Here is an 18,559-nt window from a genome sequence, read left to right as displayed (position 1 = left end):
ATGGTGGTGGAAGAGAGGCTGAGGGGTGATGGTAGAGTGAGGAGACAGAGAAGCAGTGCTGGATGGTGGGAGGAGAGACAAGGGAATATACATTTGCTAATATGATACAATACATATTAGCAAAACCCCCACACACAAAGGTGAAAAGGGATTTGAGACTGTGTTCCTTGGTTTTCAGCCCACTGCACTAACCATTAGCTGCTCCTCAACTCTGTATAAAGATCTATTAAGCAGTTAATTTTAAAAAAAGAAGATTTTAGTACCATGAATGTCCATAGTTTCTGAAGCTGTCATAGAGCCTCGTATCCCATGCTAGTTTCATATTCAGGGAAGGGAGGGGGACAGCATCCACTGGGGGATTAAGGACTTGACTTGATTTAATCCCTGCTCACTCAGAGCACCTTCCCGTAACCTGGATATGCTGAGAACCAAGTCCAATGTCCACTTTTTTTTTTTTGACATAGACGTTCTTTCCCGTTCTGAAATCGAAGTTGGACATCCATATTTTCACACCTTCCTAGTACCACCCAAAACATGTCCAGACCATGCCTGTTTGCCATAAACATGTACTGCCTTTATAAAATTGGGGTTTGTATGTCCATGTGGTGTGGACGTCTAAATGCTAGTTTTCAGAGGTCCAAAACATAAATAAAGCTTGGGTTTCTGCCAGGTACTTGTGGATTGGCCACTGTTGGAAGCAGGATACTGGGCTGGATGGACCACTGGTCTGACCCAGTATGGCTACTCTTATGTTCTAAACTGAGGGCCACAGGTGGCTACAAATCATGGCTAAAGTGAAGCCATGGACATTTTACACCAGATAAAGATCGGGTTTAAATGGATGCATGTGCAAATGCATATATGGATCACGACTCCACTCCTATTCCACTCCAAACGTACCCCAAACATATCTGCAGTTGGGTTGCATAAAAGTATGCAGGGTCTGGTCATTGTACATATTTTCAAGTGGGGGTATATTTATAGGTAAAGCCATTCGGGACAATTCTATAAATGACTGCCTAGACGTACTCACCAATTGCACATGTCATTGGAACTAGTAATCAGCAGTGACATGCGAATATTTATTTATTTGGTTCACTTGTATCCCACATTTTCCCAGCTTATGCGGGCTCAATGTGGCTAGCAAAGTTATTAGAAAATTACATAATACAGCAGGTTAAAATTGTTCCAGAAAAAAAAAGTGACAAATACAAGAACAGAAGCAGCTGAAAAAGAGAATACGGATGGGAATACAGGAGCGACAAAAGGGAAGCAGACAGAAGGGAAAAAACGGGAAAACAAAATGGAAAAAAATGGGTTTAAAGAGCATTGTGGACTTCGGGGGTAGGCTTTACTAAACAAATACGTTTTTAGTAATTTATTTAAATGTTTGATGATCCGGAGTCTCGGCAAAGCATTCCAGGTTTGCGGGCTGATGAACGAAAAGGAAGAAGTGTAGATCGTCTTGTATTTTAGATTCCTGTAGGAAGGGTAGTGCAGATTAGGATAGGTTCGAGATGACGCCAATGAATTTCTAGGAGGTAAATCAAGCAAATCACACATGTAAACTGGTGCTTCTCCGTAAATGATCTTATGAGTTAAGGCGCAGAGGTGCTATAGCTCATAACTGCAAGGGGGGCCCATGTGGGTGGGCCGCGTCACCAAACAACATACACAACTTATAGTAACATAGTAGATGATGGCAGATAAAGAGCTGTACGGTCCATCCATATAGAACACTGTCAGTTACATGCATTGCTTGGTGCACCTGGGTGTGCACACTTATTCTCACCATTGACCTGGTGTAAGTGACCGTACCAAAGCAGGTTTGCGCTAATTTTATATATCAACTTAGACATCCCTAAGTGCTGTTATAGAATTGGCATTAAGAATGTCCCGTTGCGGCATCTACTTCCTGGGACCAAGCTGGCAGCAGGATTGCCCACTTAGTTTGCATATTGTCAGCTTCTATGGATTTCTCTCATGAATTCCAGCACAGGAAATGAATATTAACTCAAAAGAAAAAACATTGAGCAAAATGTGATGAGAACATGCAAGTGGTTTCCTTTTTAAGTCTTCTCAACATGCCCAGAAAAATGTCCGTCTGCCCAAAACGTCCAGATTGCAGTTTTGGATGTCCTACACTGTAGTGCATCTAAATAGCAAGGGGGCATGTTGTGGGTGTGTTTTGGACGGGACTAGGATGTTCAATAGTGATAATCGAATGGGAAGAAATGTCCAAGTCTAAAAGAAGGGAGTTCTTATTTAAACCTGTTTCAATCATGTCCATGGTACAAAACGGTGCCCTGATTGAGCAGCTGACCACTGGAGGCATTAATGTATGACCCCTCATGAATGCCCCAGTGGTTATTGACTCCCCCACCTCTCACCTGTGAAAGTGACACTGGAAAGGGAAACTAGGCTCTCTGACATCAGGCATTATGGGCATTCTGAACACAACAGCAAGCAGCTCTGAAGGATAGTCTAGTGGTCAGTGTAGTGCCTTGTAAACCAGGGAGCTCAGGTTCAAATCCCTTCTTTACCTTAAAATTGTGAGCCCTCCAGAACCAGAGATGGCTGTACCTAAATATTAAAGACTCCTGCAAGCCTGAGGGCTATTGAGGTAGTGTACAGTAGGTATTTCCCTGTATCTGGGGCTCACCATTTAAAATAATAGAGTTGCAGTGGAATATGAACCTGCGTGGCCTTGATTAACGTCTACTGCACTAAGCACTAGGTTGCCCCTCTGTCCTGCAGAGACATCTGTGTAGCCATTTTCATACAAATGATGCAAGACATGCTTGTCCCTGTTTTTTTTTTTTTGCGTTCATAATTTGGACATTTTATTATGGAAAATGCCTGTTCACTTTGGATATTCTCCCTTATTTTTGAACAGGAAACCCCAACATTTGTCCTGTTTGAAAATGCCTGCGAGATGGATGGCTTTTTTTTTTTGGATGTTTTGCGCTTACACGTCATTTCAAAAATGCCTCTCCGTGTGTTCTAGAGTGTGACCGAAAAAGAGGTGTACACTTGGGAGGGGCATGGGTGGGTCATGACTATTTAAGCGTGCTCTTAGTGTTTTTTAAAACTGTATTAGCTAAACTGCCTGTGTATATCATGGAGACTTTATACATCTTTTATATTACTCAGCATTGCAATAGATTTTTCAGATTGCTAGAATTAGAAAGTAAAAAACACACAGATGAAATTAGTAAATTAAGCAATTATAATATCTTAAATTAAGCATGGAAATGGTTGAAACAAAAATCATTTTTCTTACTCCTTTTAAAATTTTTATTTATTTATTTATCACATTTATACCCCACATTTTCCCACATCTTTGCAGGCTCAATGTGGCTCATATTAAACCGAGAAGGCAATCGCCAACCCGGTTATTAATCAATTACAATATATTGTTGTAAACAGAGAGTGCAGAAGAATAAGTTGAAAGGAGGGAAAAGGGAAAGGAAAAAGAGCCCATAATAGTCCATCAATATATTGTAATTCATTTTTTTAACAGAGTAAGCATTCCATTCATGTCTCTTTTTGCTAGAGGACTTCCCACACATCCTGCAATAAGAATAATTGCTACAGATAATCCATTACACTGTGGAACATTTACTGTGCAGATTAATTTTTTCCAGGTTCTAGTTATATTCCCATTGCTATATAACAGTTTGTATCAAAATAACTTAATTATTTCTACTGGAGCATTTTCCGAAGCATTGTAAACTGGATAAGTGTGAAAACAGGGACTGAATGTTCGCCAAGTTGGGCAAATCAGAATTGAGAGGTCCATAATGTTTTAAGAGTAGGATCTGCCTGTTCTGAAAGAACATAAGAGTAGCCATACTGGGTCAGCCCAATGGTCCATCTAGCCCAGTATCCTGGTTTCCAAACAGTGGCCAATCCAGGGCACAAGTACCTGGCAGAAACTCAAATCATGGCAACCCCAAAGAATAGCAAGATTCTGGAATCCTAAAGAGTGATAAGATTCCATGTATAACCCATAGAGTAACAAGATTCCATTGAGAATCTCAGAGTAGCAACATTCCACGTAGAACCCAAAAGAATAGCAAGATTCTGGAATCCTAAAGAGCGACAAGATTCCATGTAGAACCCCAAAGAATAGCAAGATTCTGGAATCCTAAAGAGTGACAAGATTCCATGCAGAATCTCAGAGTAGCAACATTCCATACTACAAATCCCAGGGCAAGACTGTGAGGATTTTTTTTTTAAATGTACAAGTTATGTGCAGTGGGGGAATCTGGTTTATAACCATGGTCGTGTAAAGTATCAAAAGAATCAACTTGAGTGCACAAATATGTATGTGTTGGCAGCGGACAGTGATGGTCAAGTCCAGGTGCCCTCTTTTCCCTTCCCCCCCTTACTCTCTCCTCCCCTTTATTTCTTCATTACCCTATTAGTTTTTCCCTTATTCATTTGTTTGGGTGTTGTCATCTTTCTCCCCTCCTATCCTATCTTATATTGTAGTTCCTTTCTTGTCTCTTGGCTTTGAATATTTTTTATGCAAAACCATGTAGCTCTGTGCATCAGTTTGAGGTATAGCAAGTGCACTAAAGAGTAAAGAATACACATGTATGTTATGAAATAGCAAAATACATGCATATGGGCTGGAACATACACATTTATGAAGGCCACTTTAGAAACATAGGGTAGATAGTCAGTGGCAGTGAGCGGTTTTTTTAGCCATTGCCAGCATCATTCCTGGATATTCAGTGCTAGGTTTATGCAGCCGACTATCTCTTGTGCAGTAAAGTGTGATGTTCAGCACTTCACTGCTTGAGCGACTCCGCATATAGATAGGACTGACTTTTACGAGGTCTGATTTGACCACTTAACTTATGTGGTTAGGTGCTGAATATTGACACTAGTACATAAGTAATGCCATACTGGGAAAAGACTAAAGGTCCATCGAGCCCAGCATCCTGTCCCTGACAGCGGCCAATCCAGGCCAAGGGCACCTGGCAAGCTACCCAAACGTACAAACATTTTATACAAGTTATTCCTGAAATTGTGGATTTTTCCCAAGTCCATTTAGTAGCGGTCTATGGACTTGTCCTTTAGGAAACCGTCCAACCCCTTTTTAAACTCTGTCAAGCTAACCGCCTTCACTACGTTCTCCGGCAACGAATTCCAGAGTTTAATTATGCGTTGGGTGAAGAAAACGTTTCTCCGATTTGTTTTAAATTTACTACACTGTAGTTTCATCGCATGCCCCCTAGTCCTAGTATTTTTGGAAAGCGTGAACAGACGCTTCACATCCACCTGTTCCACTCCACTCATTATTTTATATACCTCTATTATGTCTCCCCTCAGCCATCTCTTCTCCAAGCTGAAAAGCCCTAGCCTCCTTAGTCTTTCTTCATAGGGAAGTCGTCCCATCCCCGCTATCATTTTTGTCGCCTTTCGCTGCACCTTTTCTAGTTCTTCTATATCTTTCTTGAGCTGCGGCGACCAGAATTGAACACAATACTCAAGGTGCTGAAGTACATAAATGCTGACTCTTCCCCTGGACTGTCCACAAAATAGCTGGCTTTGAGTTTAGCACTCTGTGGTGAGATTCAGTGGCACTGACCTCTGAATATCAGCAGGAGAGCCCCGAACAAAGGATTTAATTGGCTAGGAGCCGTTTCTGGCCAGTTAAACCACTTTGAATATCGACCCCACACATGTTTTATTTTTCTAAAGCTGTCACGGATCTTAGTATTCTTTGTTAGTTTTGCATTTGGCCATCATAAATCACTTGGGGATTGAGGTGGCCAGCCTCTCAACCGTTCCAGTGGAACACTGCTATGACCACATTTCTGACCCGAGATGTCCTAGGTAGCAAGGTAAGAATCAATCTGTTGGGATGTGGGGAATAGAAAAACAAGAGGAGTGGGAAATAGACCAGCCTAACCAGGAATAAACGAGAAGACTTCAAAATGGTCAATATACATTGATGCACGCAGAAACAGCTCACTTCACACAGAAGGATTTTTTGATAAAGGTCTTTTTAAAGACCATATTTCCTCATCTGCATGCATCAACGTTTTTTCACCATTTGATGTTTTTTTACATATTTTTTATAAAGACTCCTGAAGCAGGCTCACTGCCGAAACACGGTGCTATGTCGAGTCTTCACCAATAAACTGTCTATCATTGTTTGAAGTCTCCTCATTTATTCCTAGTTAGTCTGGTCTGTTTCCCGCTCCTCTTGTTTTTCTGTTCTCTACAGTGGGATCTCAGTGTTCCTCCACCTCGGCAGACCTCCATGGGATATTTTTTATTTTTGTTACATTTGTACCCCGCGCTTTCCCACTCATGGCAGGCTCAATGCGGCTTACATGGGGCAGTGGAGGGTTAAGTGACTTGCCCAGAGTCACAAGGAGCTGCCTGTGCCTGAAGTGGGAATTGAACTCAGTTCCTCAGGACCAAAGTCCACCACCCTAACCACTAGGCCACTCCTCCACTGTTGCTACTATTTGAGATTCTACGTGGAATGTTGCTATTCCACTAGGAATATTCCATGTAGAAGTCGGCCCTTGCAGATCACCAATGTGGCTGCGCAGGCTTCTACATGGAATGTTGCTAGTGGAATAGCAACATTCCATGTAGAATCTCAAAGAGTAGCAACATTCCATGTAGAATCTCCAATAGTATCTATTTTATTTTTGTTACATTTGTACCCCGCGCTTTCCCACTCATGGCAGGCTCAATGCGGCTTACATGGGGCAATGGAGGGTTAAGTGACTTGCCCAGAGTCACAAGGAGCTGCCTGTGCCTGAGGTGGGAATCGAACTCAGTTCCTCAGGACCAAAGTCCACCACCCTAACCACTAGGCCACTTCTCCACACATGGGGAATATGGGGAATACACATTTATTTTTAGGCTCAGTCTAGTGGCACACAATCCACATCTCCTTACTGTCCTTCTGGATTACTACAAAATTGTTTTTTGATGCCAAAATTGTTGAACAGCTTTTCACATTTTTTTTCACTCTTAGGTCATTTTTTCTTACTGCATCACGTGTGCTTGGATGTTGTACAGAATTTGATGAACACCTTGTAGTATCCATTGAATGCTACACTTGCCTGGTAATAACAAAGCTGCCTGCTGAAATCCTCTCGCATTGTGCAATGTCAAATCAAAGTAATGAGTAAATGCACCTAATACATCGCTGCTAAATCCAAACCTACCCTTAGGTCTGATCTGCTTTTGATAGCTCGGAAAATAGTACTGAAGTAAATGACTCTCTGTGAAAATACAGTACTTACTAAAATTGGAGTAGCTGGATTAATCTTGGGAGAAAACTGAAATCTATGTACAGTTCAACTTTGTACTGAACCAAGAAAAAAATAAAAGTACAGTAGTGCATGAACTTTGAAGATTGTGTAGACCCTTACTCTGTTTTTCACATTTATAAAGGGGGCCTACATGGTCTCAAAACCCATCGTTGGATACATTCCATTGGAATTATGTCTTGCATAGATTCAGTGCTAGAGCTGGTGGGTCCCTTACTGGCTTGGTTTAGATTTGCACCTCACCCCAGTGCTTGGTTTAGATTTGCACCTCACCCCCCCAGTCCCTTGTGTTGAGACTGCTACTATGAAAATGTCTGAGGCATGTTACACTCCAGGAGTAGGCAAACTCTAGTCCTGTAGTCTATTTGGTTTTTCAGCCTTAGCTGAAGCATATTAATCTTTGCAAGTATTAAGCTGGATAATACACTCGGTATTATTAATAACTATGAGGTTACAGCTAATTGTGTGTGATGGGGGAGGGATTTAAAATAGATTTTAATGCAAGACTTACTATGAACACTGGAGGAGGGGGTAATGTTAACACGTTCAAATTTTGTATGGCAATGGAATTTGCCCATGAATCTTAGCTCATGTCTTAGTTAACATACGTTAAAAATTATGCCCATTAATATAGAGACTCTTCAGCAATAAAAGGGCCTGAGATTAAACCACCGTGGTATGTGGCTAGCAAGTTGCTTCCAGATGCAGGCTGAAATAACCTCGGATTGTCAATGCTGGGGCATACATGGCCCATACTACTACTACTACTTAACATTTCTAGAGCGCTACTAGGGTTACGCAGCGCTGTACAAATTAACAATTAAGGACGGTCCCTGCTCAGAAGAGCTTACAATCTAAAGGACGAAATGTCAATGGGGTAGTTAAGATTTCCTGAGAAGAGGTGTAGTGATTAGGTGCCGAAGGCGACATTGAAGAGGTGGGCTTTGAGCAATGATTTGAAGATGTGTAGGGAGGGGGCCCGGCGTATGGGCTCAGGGAGTTTGTTCTAGGCATGGGGTGAGGCGAGGCAGAAAGGGCGGAGCCTGGAGTTGGAGGTGGTGGAGAAGGGTACTGAAAGGAGGGATTTGTCTTGAGAGCGGAGGGTACGGGTATGACCATCAACCATGAAGTTTAACCAATCATTGGCTGGTGCCCAGTTAAATAAACTGTTGCATAAAGTTAGGACAGCCTTTTTTGCTATCCTAACTTTGTTACTTAGGGATCCTTTTACCAAGCTGCGGCAAAAGGGGGCCTGCCCTGGCATCGGGTGTATTTTCACGCGCGCTGAGGCCCCCTTTTTCCGCAGCGGGTAAAAGGGAAGTCTCTCTTTCCTGCAGAAAATGGTCATGTGGCAAGTACCTTGCACATACCTCTCCTACTCCCTTCATCCTTCTCCATCTCTACCTACCCATCTCGTTTTATTACTCTGCTATAATTAACTAATATTTTCTCTATCAATACTCTGTAATCCATATTATTATGTAAGCCGCATTGAACCTGCTTTGAGTGGGAAAGCGCGGAGTACAAATGTAGTAATAAATAAATAAAGCACTTGCTATGCGGCCATTTTGGGATGGAGCCCTTGCCGCCTCCCATTGAGGTGGCGGTAGGAGCTCCCGTGCTAACCCGGTGGTAACTGAGTATGACGGCACACTAGGGGAGGGGAATATGGCTGGCGGTACTTCCTGTTTAGCGAGCGGTAAGCCCGTTTTGGGCTTGCCGCTGCTTAGTTGGTTAGTGGACTGAATATCTCTGCTAACCGGCTAAGTTGCCACTCCACTCATGGACTGCCATTAAATTAGCTGGGTTTGGAACTAGCCAGTTAATAGGGATTTTCAGTGCCATTAACTGGTTAAATGTGACTGAATATCCCCATAGCCCCACATAAGCTGGAATAAACTTCCTGAGCCCCTACGTCTTGCCCCATCCTTGGCCACCTTTAAATCTTGACTGAAAGCCCACCTCTTTAACATTGCGTTTGACTCGTAACCACTTGTAACCACTCGCCTCCACCTACCCTCCTCTCTTCCTTCCCGTTCACATTAATTGATTTGATTTGCTTACTTTATTTATTTTTTGTCTATTAGATTGTAAGCTCTTTGAGCAGGGACTGTCTTTCTTCTATGTTTGTGCAGCGCTGCGTATGCTTTGTAGCGCTATAGAAATGCTAAATAGTAGTAGTAGCAGTAGTACTATCCAACCCAGTATAATTACTTCAAGGAAAACATTAAAGAACTGTGGCATAGCTAGACAACAGATTTTAGGTGGGCCTAGACAAGAAGTGGGTGGGCACCAAGTGTTCTCTCCCCCCCCCCCCCCCCCAACCACTACCAAAAAAATATTTCAGCTGGCGGGAAAATGCTTCTTTCTACCTTGGCATGCGCTGAAAACTGAGAATGCGCAGATGCTGGTATCGTGGAGAGTAGTGTTTTCATTACCATCAGGGGGAAGTCTTCAGCTGGCCGAGTTTGGGATCCCCACCAGCTACCGCTAAACGTGTGCTACTGTTGGATGGGCCTGAAAAATGTCAGGAAGTATGTTTTTCACGGAGAGAGTGGTAGATACTTGGAATGCTCTCCCGCGGGAGGTGGTGGAGATGAAAACGGTAAGGGAATTCAAACATGCGTGGGATAAACCTAAATGAATCCTGTTCAGACGGAATGGATCCTCAGAAGCTTAGCAGAGATTGGGAGGTGGGGCCGGTGGTTGGGAGGTGGGGCTAGTGCTGGGCAAGACTTCTACGATCTGTGCCCTGAAAATGGCAGATAGAAATCAAGGTAAGCTATAAACAAAAAGTAGCACATATGAGTTTATCTTGTTGGGCAGACTAGATGGACCGTGCAGGTCTTTTTCTGCCGTCATCTACTATGTTACTATCCAGCTTATAATCGAAAGTGATTGCCGGCCATCTTCCGACACAAATCGGGAGATGGCCGATGATTTCTTAAAAGCGGCGAAATCGGTATAATCGAAAGTGGCATTTTTGACAGCATCGCCGCTTTCCCGTTGCTTCGCCGGTGAAAGTTCAAGGGGTCGTGTCGGTAAATTAGCGATAATGGAAAAAAAAAGCGGTGTTAAGCAGTATTTTGCCGGGTTTACTTGGTCCTTTTATTTTCACAACCAAGCCTCAAAAAGGTGCCCCAACTGACCAGATGACCACTGGAGGGAATGGGGGATGACCTCCCCATACTCCCCCAGTGGTTACCAATCCCCTTCCAAACTAAAAAAAATAAAACTACCTTTTTTGCCAGCCTTTATGTCAGCCTCAAATGCCGTACCCACCTCCATGACAGCAGAATGTGTTGTATCCTCCGACAGTCTTTCCCTGGTTGCGATGTGGCTCTCGGGTGAGTGTGACACCTTTTCTGTTAGGTGCCCTGCAGAGTCACATTAGCAATGCATTGTGGTGGGTGTAGGTATTGGTAGTTGGTAGGCTCTACTCCCCTGGTGCTTTTCCCCCCTGCCAACCAGGTCAGAGTGTGCCCTGTTTTGTTTCCTGTTTTAGTCCATGTGGTAGTGGCCATTTTTGTAAGCCAGTTTTAGTTCCCTTTTCTGTGTTACCCGCGTTAGAGAGCGTAGTTCTTACCTTAAATGGTGCTGAAAGAGGGCATTGTACACCATTGTGCCAGCTCTGACCTACTGCTAATCTTAGTACCAGGGGACTCTTTGCTAGTGGGGCACAACCTCTGATCTGCAGTTAACTGTGAGTAAACGTGATTATTTCAAGACTTTTTCAGAGAGATTAGTCTTCAGGTGTGAACTGGTGTGCCAAAGTTATACAGCAGCAATAAGTCCTAGAGGCTGTATGCAGGTCCCTGGAGCAGTTTTAGTGGGTGCAGTACATTTGTGGGTAGTGGGCTTGGGGGGCTCAGCTCCCAAAGTAAGGGACCTATGCACATGGGAGCTTTTCTGAAGTCCACCGCAGTGACCCCTAGGGTGGCTGGTTGGTGTCCTGGCATGTCAGGGGGGCCAGTGCACAAAAAAATGCTGGCTCCTCCCACGGCCAAATGCCTTGAATTTGGCTGGGGTTTGAGATGGCCGACATAACTTTCCATTATCGCAGAAAAACAAACCCGGCGAACTCCACGGCATTTGGCTGGGCTAAACCGTATTATCGAAAAAAAAAGATGGCCGGCCATCTTTTTCGATAATAAGGTTCCGGCCAGCTGTAGCGCCGCCGCCAACATAGATCGCCGGCGATCTATTTGGCCGGCGACATTCGATTATGCCTCCATGTTACTAAATGGGTGGGCCCCGGCCCACCTGTGGCTACGCCACTGCTGTCTAACATAACAATTATCTCTTTCTATGGAAGTGATGAATTCTATTACTTACGTTTAGCAGATGTCCCTTTGCTATTTTTGGTGTGTGTGTGTGTGTGGGGTGGGAGGGAGTTATCAGCCTGGGTTACGATTAAAACATGCTATTTTAGTCCTGTTACTAGGTTTCAATTTGCCATTTTATTTTTGTTACATTTGTACCCCGTGCTTTCCCACTCATGGCAGGCTCAATGCAGCGGGCAATAGAGGGTTAAGTGACTTGCCCAGAGTCACAAGGAGCTGCCTGTGCCGGGAATCGAACTCAGTTCCTCAGTTCCCCAGAACCAAAGTCCACCACCCTAACCACTAGGCCACTCCTCCACTCCACTCGATTTCAAAGTTTACCTCATTGATTGTATTAGTTTATATTTGTTTAGTTTACTATTGTTATGCTTTTATTAAAATTTATAAATTTATGTTTAACTGTACCTTCATAAAGTTGCTTTAATAAATCCCCCCAAAATAACTAACTTAGGAGTCCTTTTACAAAGGCACGTTAGCGCACGCTAAAAATAAATATGCGCTAAATGCTAGCGACGCCCATAATATCCTATGGGCGTCGCTAGCATTATTGCTCACTAATATAGTTTTTCAATGGACCATACTCCATTTTCCACGGAGAAGAGATTGAAGGAGGCATTGTATTGCTTAATAATTGAGCATAAATTCTCATCGGTGTATTTCTTTACACTGCTACACCTGAGATTGCTTAAGACCCCTGAGGCAGGCCTTTGGGCCGAAACACGGCCGTGTCGGGTCGTTTCTTGAAAATCCTTAATAACGTTTTGGTATTCCTCCTTGGTTTATCCTCACTTTTTTTTTTTTCTTTATCTCACGGTGCGTGAGGTCTTTTACCTCCTTTTTATTTTGTTGATTTTTTTTCCCACTAAAAATGCTACCACGTCTTTGTAAAAGGGCCCCTAAACGAAGAAAATAGCAAGCGAGCTCAGATTGAGGACTTTTATGCTTGAGATACTACTACTACTACTACTATTTAGCATTTCTATAGCGCTACAAGGCATACGCAGCGCTGCACAAACATAGAAGAAAGACAGTCCCTGCTCAAAGAGCTATGTAATAAAAGTGAGCCAAGTATAGAACAATCAAGCCATTGTGACATCACTGATGAGGTTGGCTCTTATTGGTGGCCTGAGGCATTATGACATCACAATATTAGCTCTGGTTACAAGAGACTACTACTACTACTATTTAGCATTTCTGTAGCGCTACAAGGCTTACACAGCGCTGCACAAACATAGAAGAAAGACAGTCCCTGCTCAAAGAGCTTACAATCTAATAGACAAAAAATAAATAAAGTAAGCAAATCAAATCAATTAATGTGAACGGGAAGGAAGAGAGGAGGGTAGGTGGAGGCGAGCGGTTACAAGTGGTTATGAGTCAAAAGCAATGTTAAAGAGGTGGGTTTTCAGTCTAGATTTAAAGGTGGCCAAGGATGGGGCAAGACGTAGGGGCTCAGGAAGTTTATTCCAGGCGTAGGGTGCAGCGAGACAGAAGGCGCGAAGTCTGGAGTTGGCAATTTTGACGTCAAATTCAGTCAGGGTCATTGATCTTCATAATCACGGTGACCGATCAATATTTTTCCTAACACAATTCTATCGCACCTCTGTTGTAGAACCTCCCACACCGATTGCACCTCCTGAGCTTCTTGCTGTTGGAGCCACTTATTTATGGATCAAGCCAAACGCGAATTCCATCATTGGCGATGGTCCTATCATATTAAAAGAGGTCGAATACCGCACAACATCTGGCAGCTGGGCAGAAACCCATATTGTGGATTCTCCTACCTATAAGCTGTGGCACCTGGACCCAGATGTGGAATACGAAATCAGAGTACTTCTTACTAGACCTGGTGAAGGAGGTACAGGACCCCCAGGACCTCCTTTGACGACTAGAACAAAATGTGCAGGTAGGAAACTTTGGGGGTTTTTTTGTCAAGCTATTATGATTCTGTCGTTGTAGTACAACACAACTTCCTGCAGGACAAAGTTCCAAATGATTTCACCTCTCTGCATAAATGTTTCTGTCAAGGCTTATTTTGATAATATATGATCAGCATTTTCTTAGAGCCTAATTCCAGCTTTTTCACAGGACATTCTGTTTTTCTTAAACCTTAAATTGTCCTAGGTTTTCTTTTACTAAAGTGTGATTGAATATTCGCAATTCCCACTCATTGATCATAACTGCTCAGCCACTGCCTTAAATGTTAGGGGTATGCTCAGCATTTTCCCATATAGTTAAGGGGTAATTTTGTAACAGGGCATCTAGGTTAACAAAGTAGAAAGGTGCCTATTTTTATCCAAATATTTGGGCACTTGAGTCACTCATTTTCAAAGCAGATGGACATCTCAAAATGCCCGAAAAAAAACATCCATCTGTCCAAAACATCCAAGTTGTGATTTTGGAATAGCAGAATTTGGATGTCCTACACTTCAGTGCACCCAAATAGCAAAGAGAAAGTGTTGTGGGCATGTTTTGGGTGGGACTAGAGAGGTCTATAAAATAATGAGTGGAGTTGAACGGGTAGATGTGAAGTGTCTGTTCACGCTTTCCAAAAATACTAGGACTAGGGGGCATGCGATGAAGCTACAAGGTAGTAAATTTAAAACAAATCGGAGAAAATGTTTCTTCACTCAACGTGTAATTAAACTCTGGAATTCATTGCCAGAGAATGTGGTAAAGGCGGTTAGTTTAGTGTAGTTAAAAAAGGTTTGGACGGCTTCCTAAAGGAAAAGTCCATAGACCATTATTAAATGGACTTGGGGAAAATCCACTATTTATGGGATAATCAGTATAAAATATTTTGTACATTTTTGGGATCTTGCCGGGTATTTGAGACCTGGATTGGCCACTGTTGGAAACAGGATGCTGGGCTTGATGGACCTTTGGTCTTTCCCAGTATGGCAATGCTTATGTACTTAACCCAAAAATATGCCCATCCAAGGTCAAAAGTACCTGGCAAGATCCCAAAAAGTTAAACAAATTTTATTCTGCTTAACCTAGAAATAAGCAGTGGATTTTTCCAAGTCCATCTTAATAATGGCTTACGGGGCCCTGTTTACTCAGCCACGCTATAAGCATGCTAACTTGAGTGTGCGCTAAAACTTAATGCATGCTAATGATAAGAGAAAGAATGGAAGAGGAAGTGGGATGCTTGACCAATGAAACCGAACACTGGAAAAGTGTATTCTTCAAGAAACTAACGTTTATTTAATCAAAAGACTCGACACAAACGTTGTGTTTCGGCCGTTAGGCCTGCATCAGGAGTCTCAGTTGTTGGAAAGCGTCTGATGCACTGATGTAGTGGAATAATGAATGATGTCAAAAAAAGTTGGTCTTTAAAATGACCTTAGAGGAAAAAACTCGATAGGCGATGAGTATAGTTTCCAGCATTAGCCAGACGCTTTCCAACAACTGAGACTCCTGATGCAGGCCTAACGGCCGAAACACAACGTTTGTGTCGAGTCTTTTGATTAAATAAACGTTAGTTTCTTGAAGAATACACCTTTCCAGTGTTCGGTTTCATTGGTCAAGCATCCCACTTCCTCTTCCACTTTGTGTTTCTCCGTGGGACGTTTGAATTCTCCGCCTTTGGTGGATTATCCTGAATGATAAGAGACATCCATGGGTGTCTCTCTAACATTAGAACACGCTAGGTTTTAGTGTGTGCTAAGATATTTGTGCGGCTTAGTAAACAGAGCCCACAGACTTTTCTTTTAGGAAATTAGCTAAACCTTTTTTAAACCCTGCTAAGCAACTGCTTTTACCACATTCTCTGACAATGAATTCCAGAGTTTAATTACGCGTTGAGTGAAGAAATATTTTGTTCTAAATTTACTATTCAGTAGCTTCATTGACTGCCCCCTGGCCTAGTCCTAGTATTTTTGGAAAGAGTAAATAAGTGATTCATGTCTACTTAGGTGTTACCACTGTTCCTGCATAGATAGAATCCAATCAAAGCTTGCCTCCACTTTCTTTTGATAAATACTGCTATGATGCAGTTTGCATGGGGGAGGCAATGGACTTGATCTCTCTATGGGTGAGGTTTGCAGTGTGACCAGTGACCACAGTCCCAAAGAATGATGATGAATTCATGCAAAGGTTTTCCACCAGACACTGAAATCTGGACGTTATTTAGACAGAATGAAAAGACATGGACTGGTCAATAAAAAAAAATAAAATAAAACACTGATCAACTGAATGAATCCAAGAGGACTTCATGATAGGATTTTATTTATGCCAAGAGACTGAATTACTCTTTATTTCCCGGGTTTGCCTGGGAGATGTTTACATATTTTAATTGGGATCTTGAATGTTGGGAAATTTATGCAAATGTGCGAAAGGACCTTGGCATTTCCATGTACATAATGGTGGCAGAAAGGCACTGGCAGAGAGCTGCATAGCTTAATTGTCAGATACTCATCCGTGCACCGAGCTTTGGTAGGAAGATTCATAGAAATTAAAACTTTCCTTGCAATAAAATTTCATTGACTCCATTCAGACTTGCATAATGAGTTTTACTATAAATTCTAATTGAGGTGAAATTTGCCTTTCAGACACAGTAATTTTTTTTTTCACCAAAACTAATTTCTACATGAAATGCTGAATTTTTAAACGAACATTTTTGTTTCCTTGCTAGTTCAGAACCAGGGGCTTAGCTATGGGTCCACGGAGGCCTGGGTTCCCGTAGATTTGGCCCTGGACCCCCCCTGCCGACAACCCTTTCAACCCCCCCCCCCTCCCGCTGCCAACCCACCGTCGCCATCTGCTACCTTTGCTGGCGGGGGACCCCAACCCCCGCCAGCCAAAGTCGTCTTCCTTCGTTTGGTGTCTGAGTCTGACGTCCTCAGACTCACGGAAAGAGAACGAAGCCTTGCACTGGAAGAAGAGGACCTCGCTACTGGCTGATCTGCAAGGTTCGTTCTGTTTCTGTGAGTCTGACGTGCAGGACGTCAGACTCGGAAACCAAATGAAGGAAGAAAACTTCGGCTGGCGGGTAACATAGTAACATAGTAGATGACGGCAGAAAAAGACCTGCACGGTCCATCCAGTCTGCCCAACAAGATAAACTCATCTGCTACTTTTTGTGTATATCTTACCTTGATTTGTACCTGTCCTTTTCAGGGCACAGACCGTGTAAGTCTGCCCAGCACTATCCCCGCCTCCCAACCACCAGCCCCGCTTCCCACCACCGGTTCTGGCACAGACCGTATAAGTCTGCCCAGCACTATCCCCGCCTCCCAACCACCAGCCCCGCTTCCCACCACTGGTTCTGGCACAGACCGCATAAGTCTGCCCAGCACTATCCCCGCCTCCCAACCACCAGCCCCGCCTCCCACCACCAGCTCTGGCACAGACCGTATAAGTCTGCCCAGCACTATCCCCACCTCCCAACCACCAGCCCCGCCTCCCACCACCAGTTCTGGCACAGACCGTATAAGTCTGCCCAGCACTATCCCCGCCTCCCAACCACCAGCCCCACTTCCCACCACCGGTTCTGGCACAGACCGTGTAAGTCTGCCCAGCACTATCCTCGCCTCCCAACCACCAGCCCCGCTTCCCACCACCGGTTCTGGCACAGACCGTATAAGTCTGCCCAGCACTATCCCCGCCTCCCAACCACCAGCCCCTCCTCCCACCACCGGCTCTGACACAGACCGTATAAGTCTGCCCAGCACTATCCCCACCTCCCAACCACCAGCCCCGCCTCCCACCACCGGCTCTGACACAGACCGTATAAATCTGCCCCGCCTCCCACCACCAGTTCTGGCACAGACCGTATAAGTCTGCCCAGCACTATCCCCGTCTCCCAACCACCAGTCCCGCCTCCCACCACTGGCTCTGGCACAGACTGTGTTGGGGTCCCCCGCCAGCAAAGGTAGACGGCGGGCGGGGGGTCGAGAGGGTCGTCGGCAGGGGGGGTAAAAGTTGTTGGAGGTGGCGGCAATGGCGGGGGGGGGGGGGGGTGGCGGCGGAGGCGGGGGGGGGCTAAAATGTGCCCCCTCACCTCGGCTCTGGACCCCCCTACCGCTGAAGTCTGGCTACACCCCTGAACTATAAGCATTTTCCATAAATGTTCAGGGGGCAAATATTATGGGCCTTTAGTAACTAAATTAGTGCCAGGTAATTGTCAAAATTAATGCATCATAATTGCAAAATCTTGGTGTAAACTGTTTGGGACATTTCTAACAAACTGCCGCACAGTTAGGGTCTCTTTTACTGAAGGGTTGCAGCGTGGCAACTTGGGACTACCTCCGGCCCAAACGTGACCATCGGCAGTAGTTCCGTCTTGAGCGCGCACCATTCCCTAATTTCTAGTATGGCGATAACTCGGCGGTAATCGGGCGGTGCCGCATGCTGCCCAGTTACTCCTGGGTTTACTGCGGTAGCCCTTCCACCTGAGGTGACGGTAAATGCCCCCCCCCCCCCCGCATGGCCACGTGGAAAGAATAATCTTACTGTATGGCCATGTTTTTTTAGGGGCTTTTTACCCACTGTGGTAAAAATGCCCCCCCCCCCCCCGCTACCGCAGGGCCCTTTTTTTACCACAGCTTCATAAAAGAACCCCTTAATACAAAGCAAAAGTGGATATTATGGAGTCGATATACAAAGAACCCCTTTAACAAAGCTTGCCACGTGGCCACTTCCCAGGGGAGCAATTGCTGCCACCTATTTAGGAGGCAGTAAGGGGCTCCCGCCCTAACCCGGCAGTAACTGGGCAGCACGTGGAGTTAATGAACACAAAAAGTGAGGAGGAAGAAATAAAAAAAAAAAAAATATTAGTAGTAAAATGACGACCCGACACGGCCGTGTTTCGGCATCAAAGCCTGCATCGGGGGTCAAAGAAATCTTTTTTGGGTTGTCACTCGATAAAAAACCAACGCAAATATGGCTTTTAGGACTTCCTTAAAA

General features: G+C 44.1%; 1 protein-coding gene across 1 annotated transcript in view; it reads left to right on the top strand.

Annotated features, from left to right (window-relative positions):
- PTPRT (protein tyrosine phosphatase receptor type T) overlaps positions 1–18,559 on the top strand; it is a 708,336-nt gene that overhangs the window by 256,604 nt on the left and 433,173 nt on the right. Inside the window, exon 6 of the mRNA XM_030212174.1 lies at positions 13,263–13,556. Within this exon, the coding sequence (XP_030068034.1) occupies positions 13,263–13,556 (294 nt within the window). The remainder of the gene's footprint in view (positions 1–13,262; positions 13,557–18,559) is intronic.

This window comes from Microcaecilia unicolor, chromosome 8 (assembly GCF_901765095.1).
Source record: "Microcaecilia unicolor chromosome 8, aMicUni1.1, whole genome shotgun sequence".
Classification (NCBI taxonomy): domain Eukaryota; kingdom Metazoa; phylum Chordata; class Amphibia; order Gymnophiona; family Siphonopidae; genus Microcaecilia; species Microcaecilia unicolor.
This window is presented reverse-complemented; position numbering and strand designations above follow the sequence as displayed.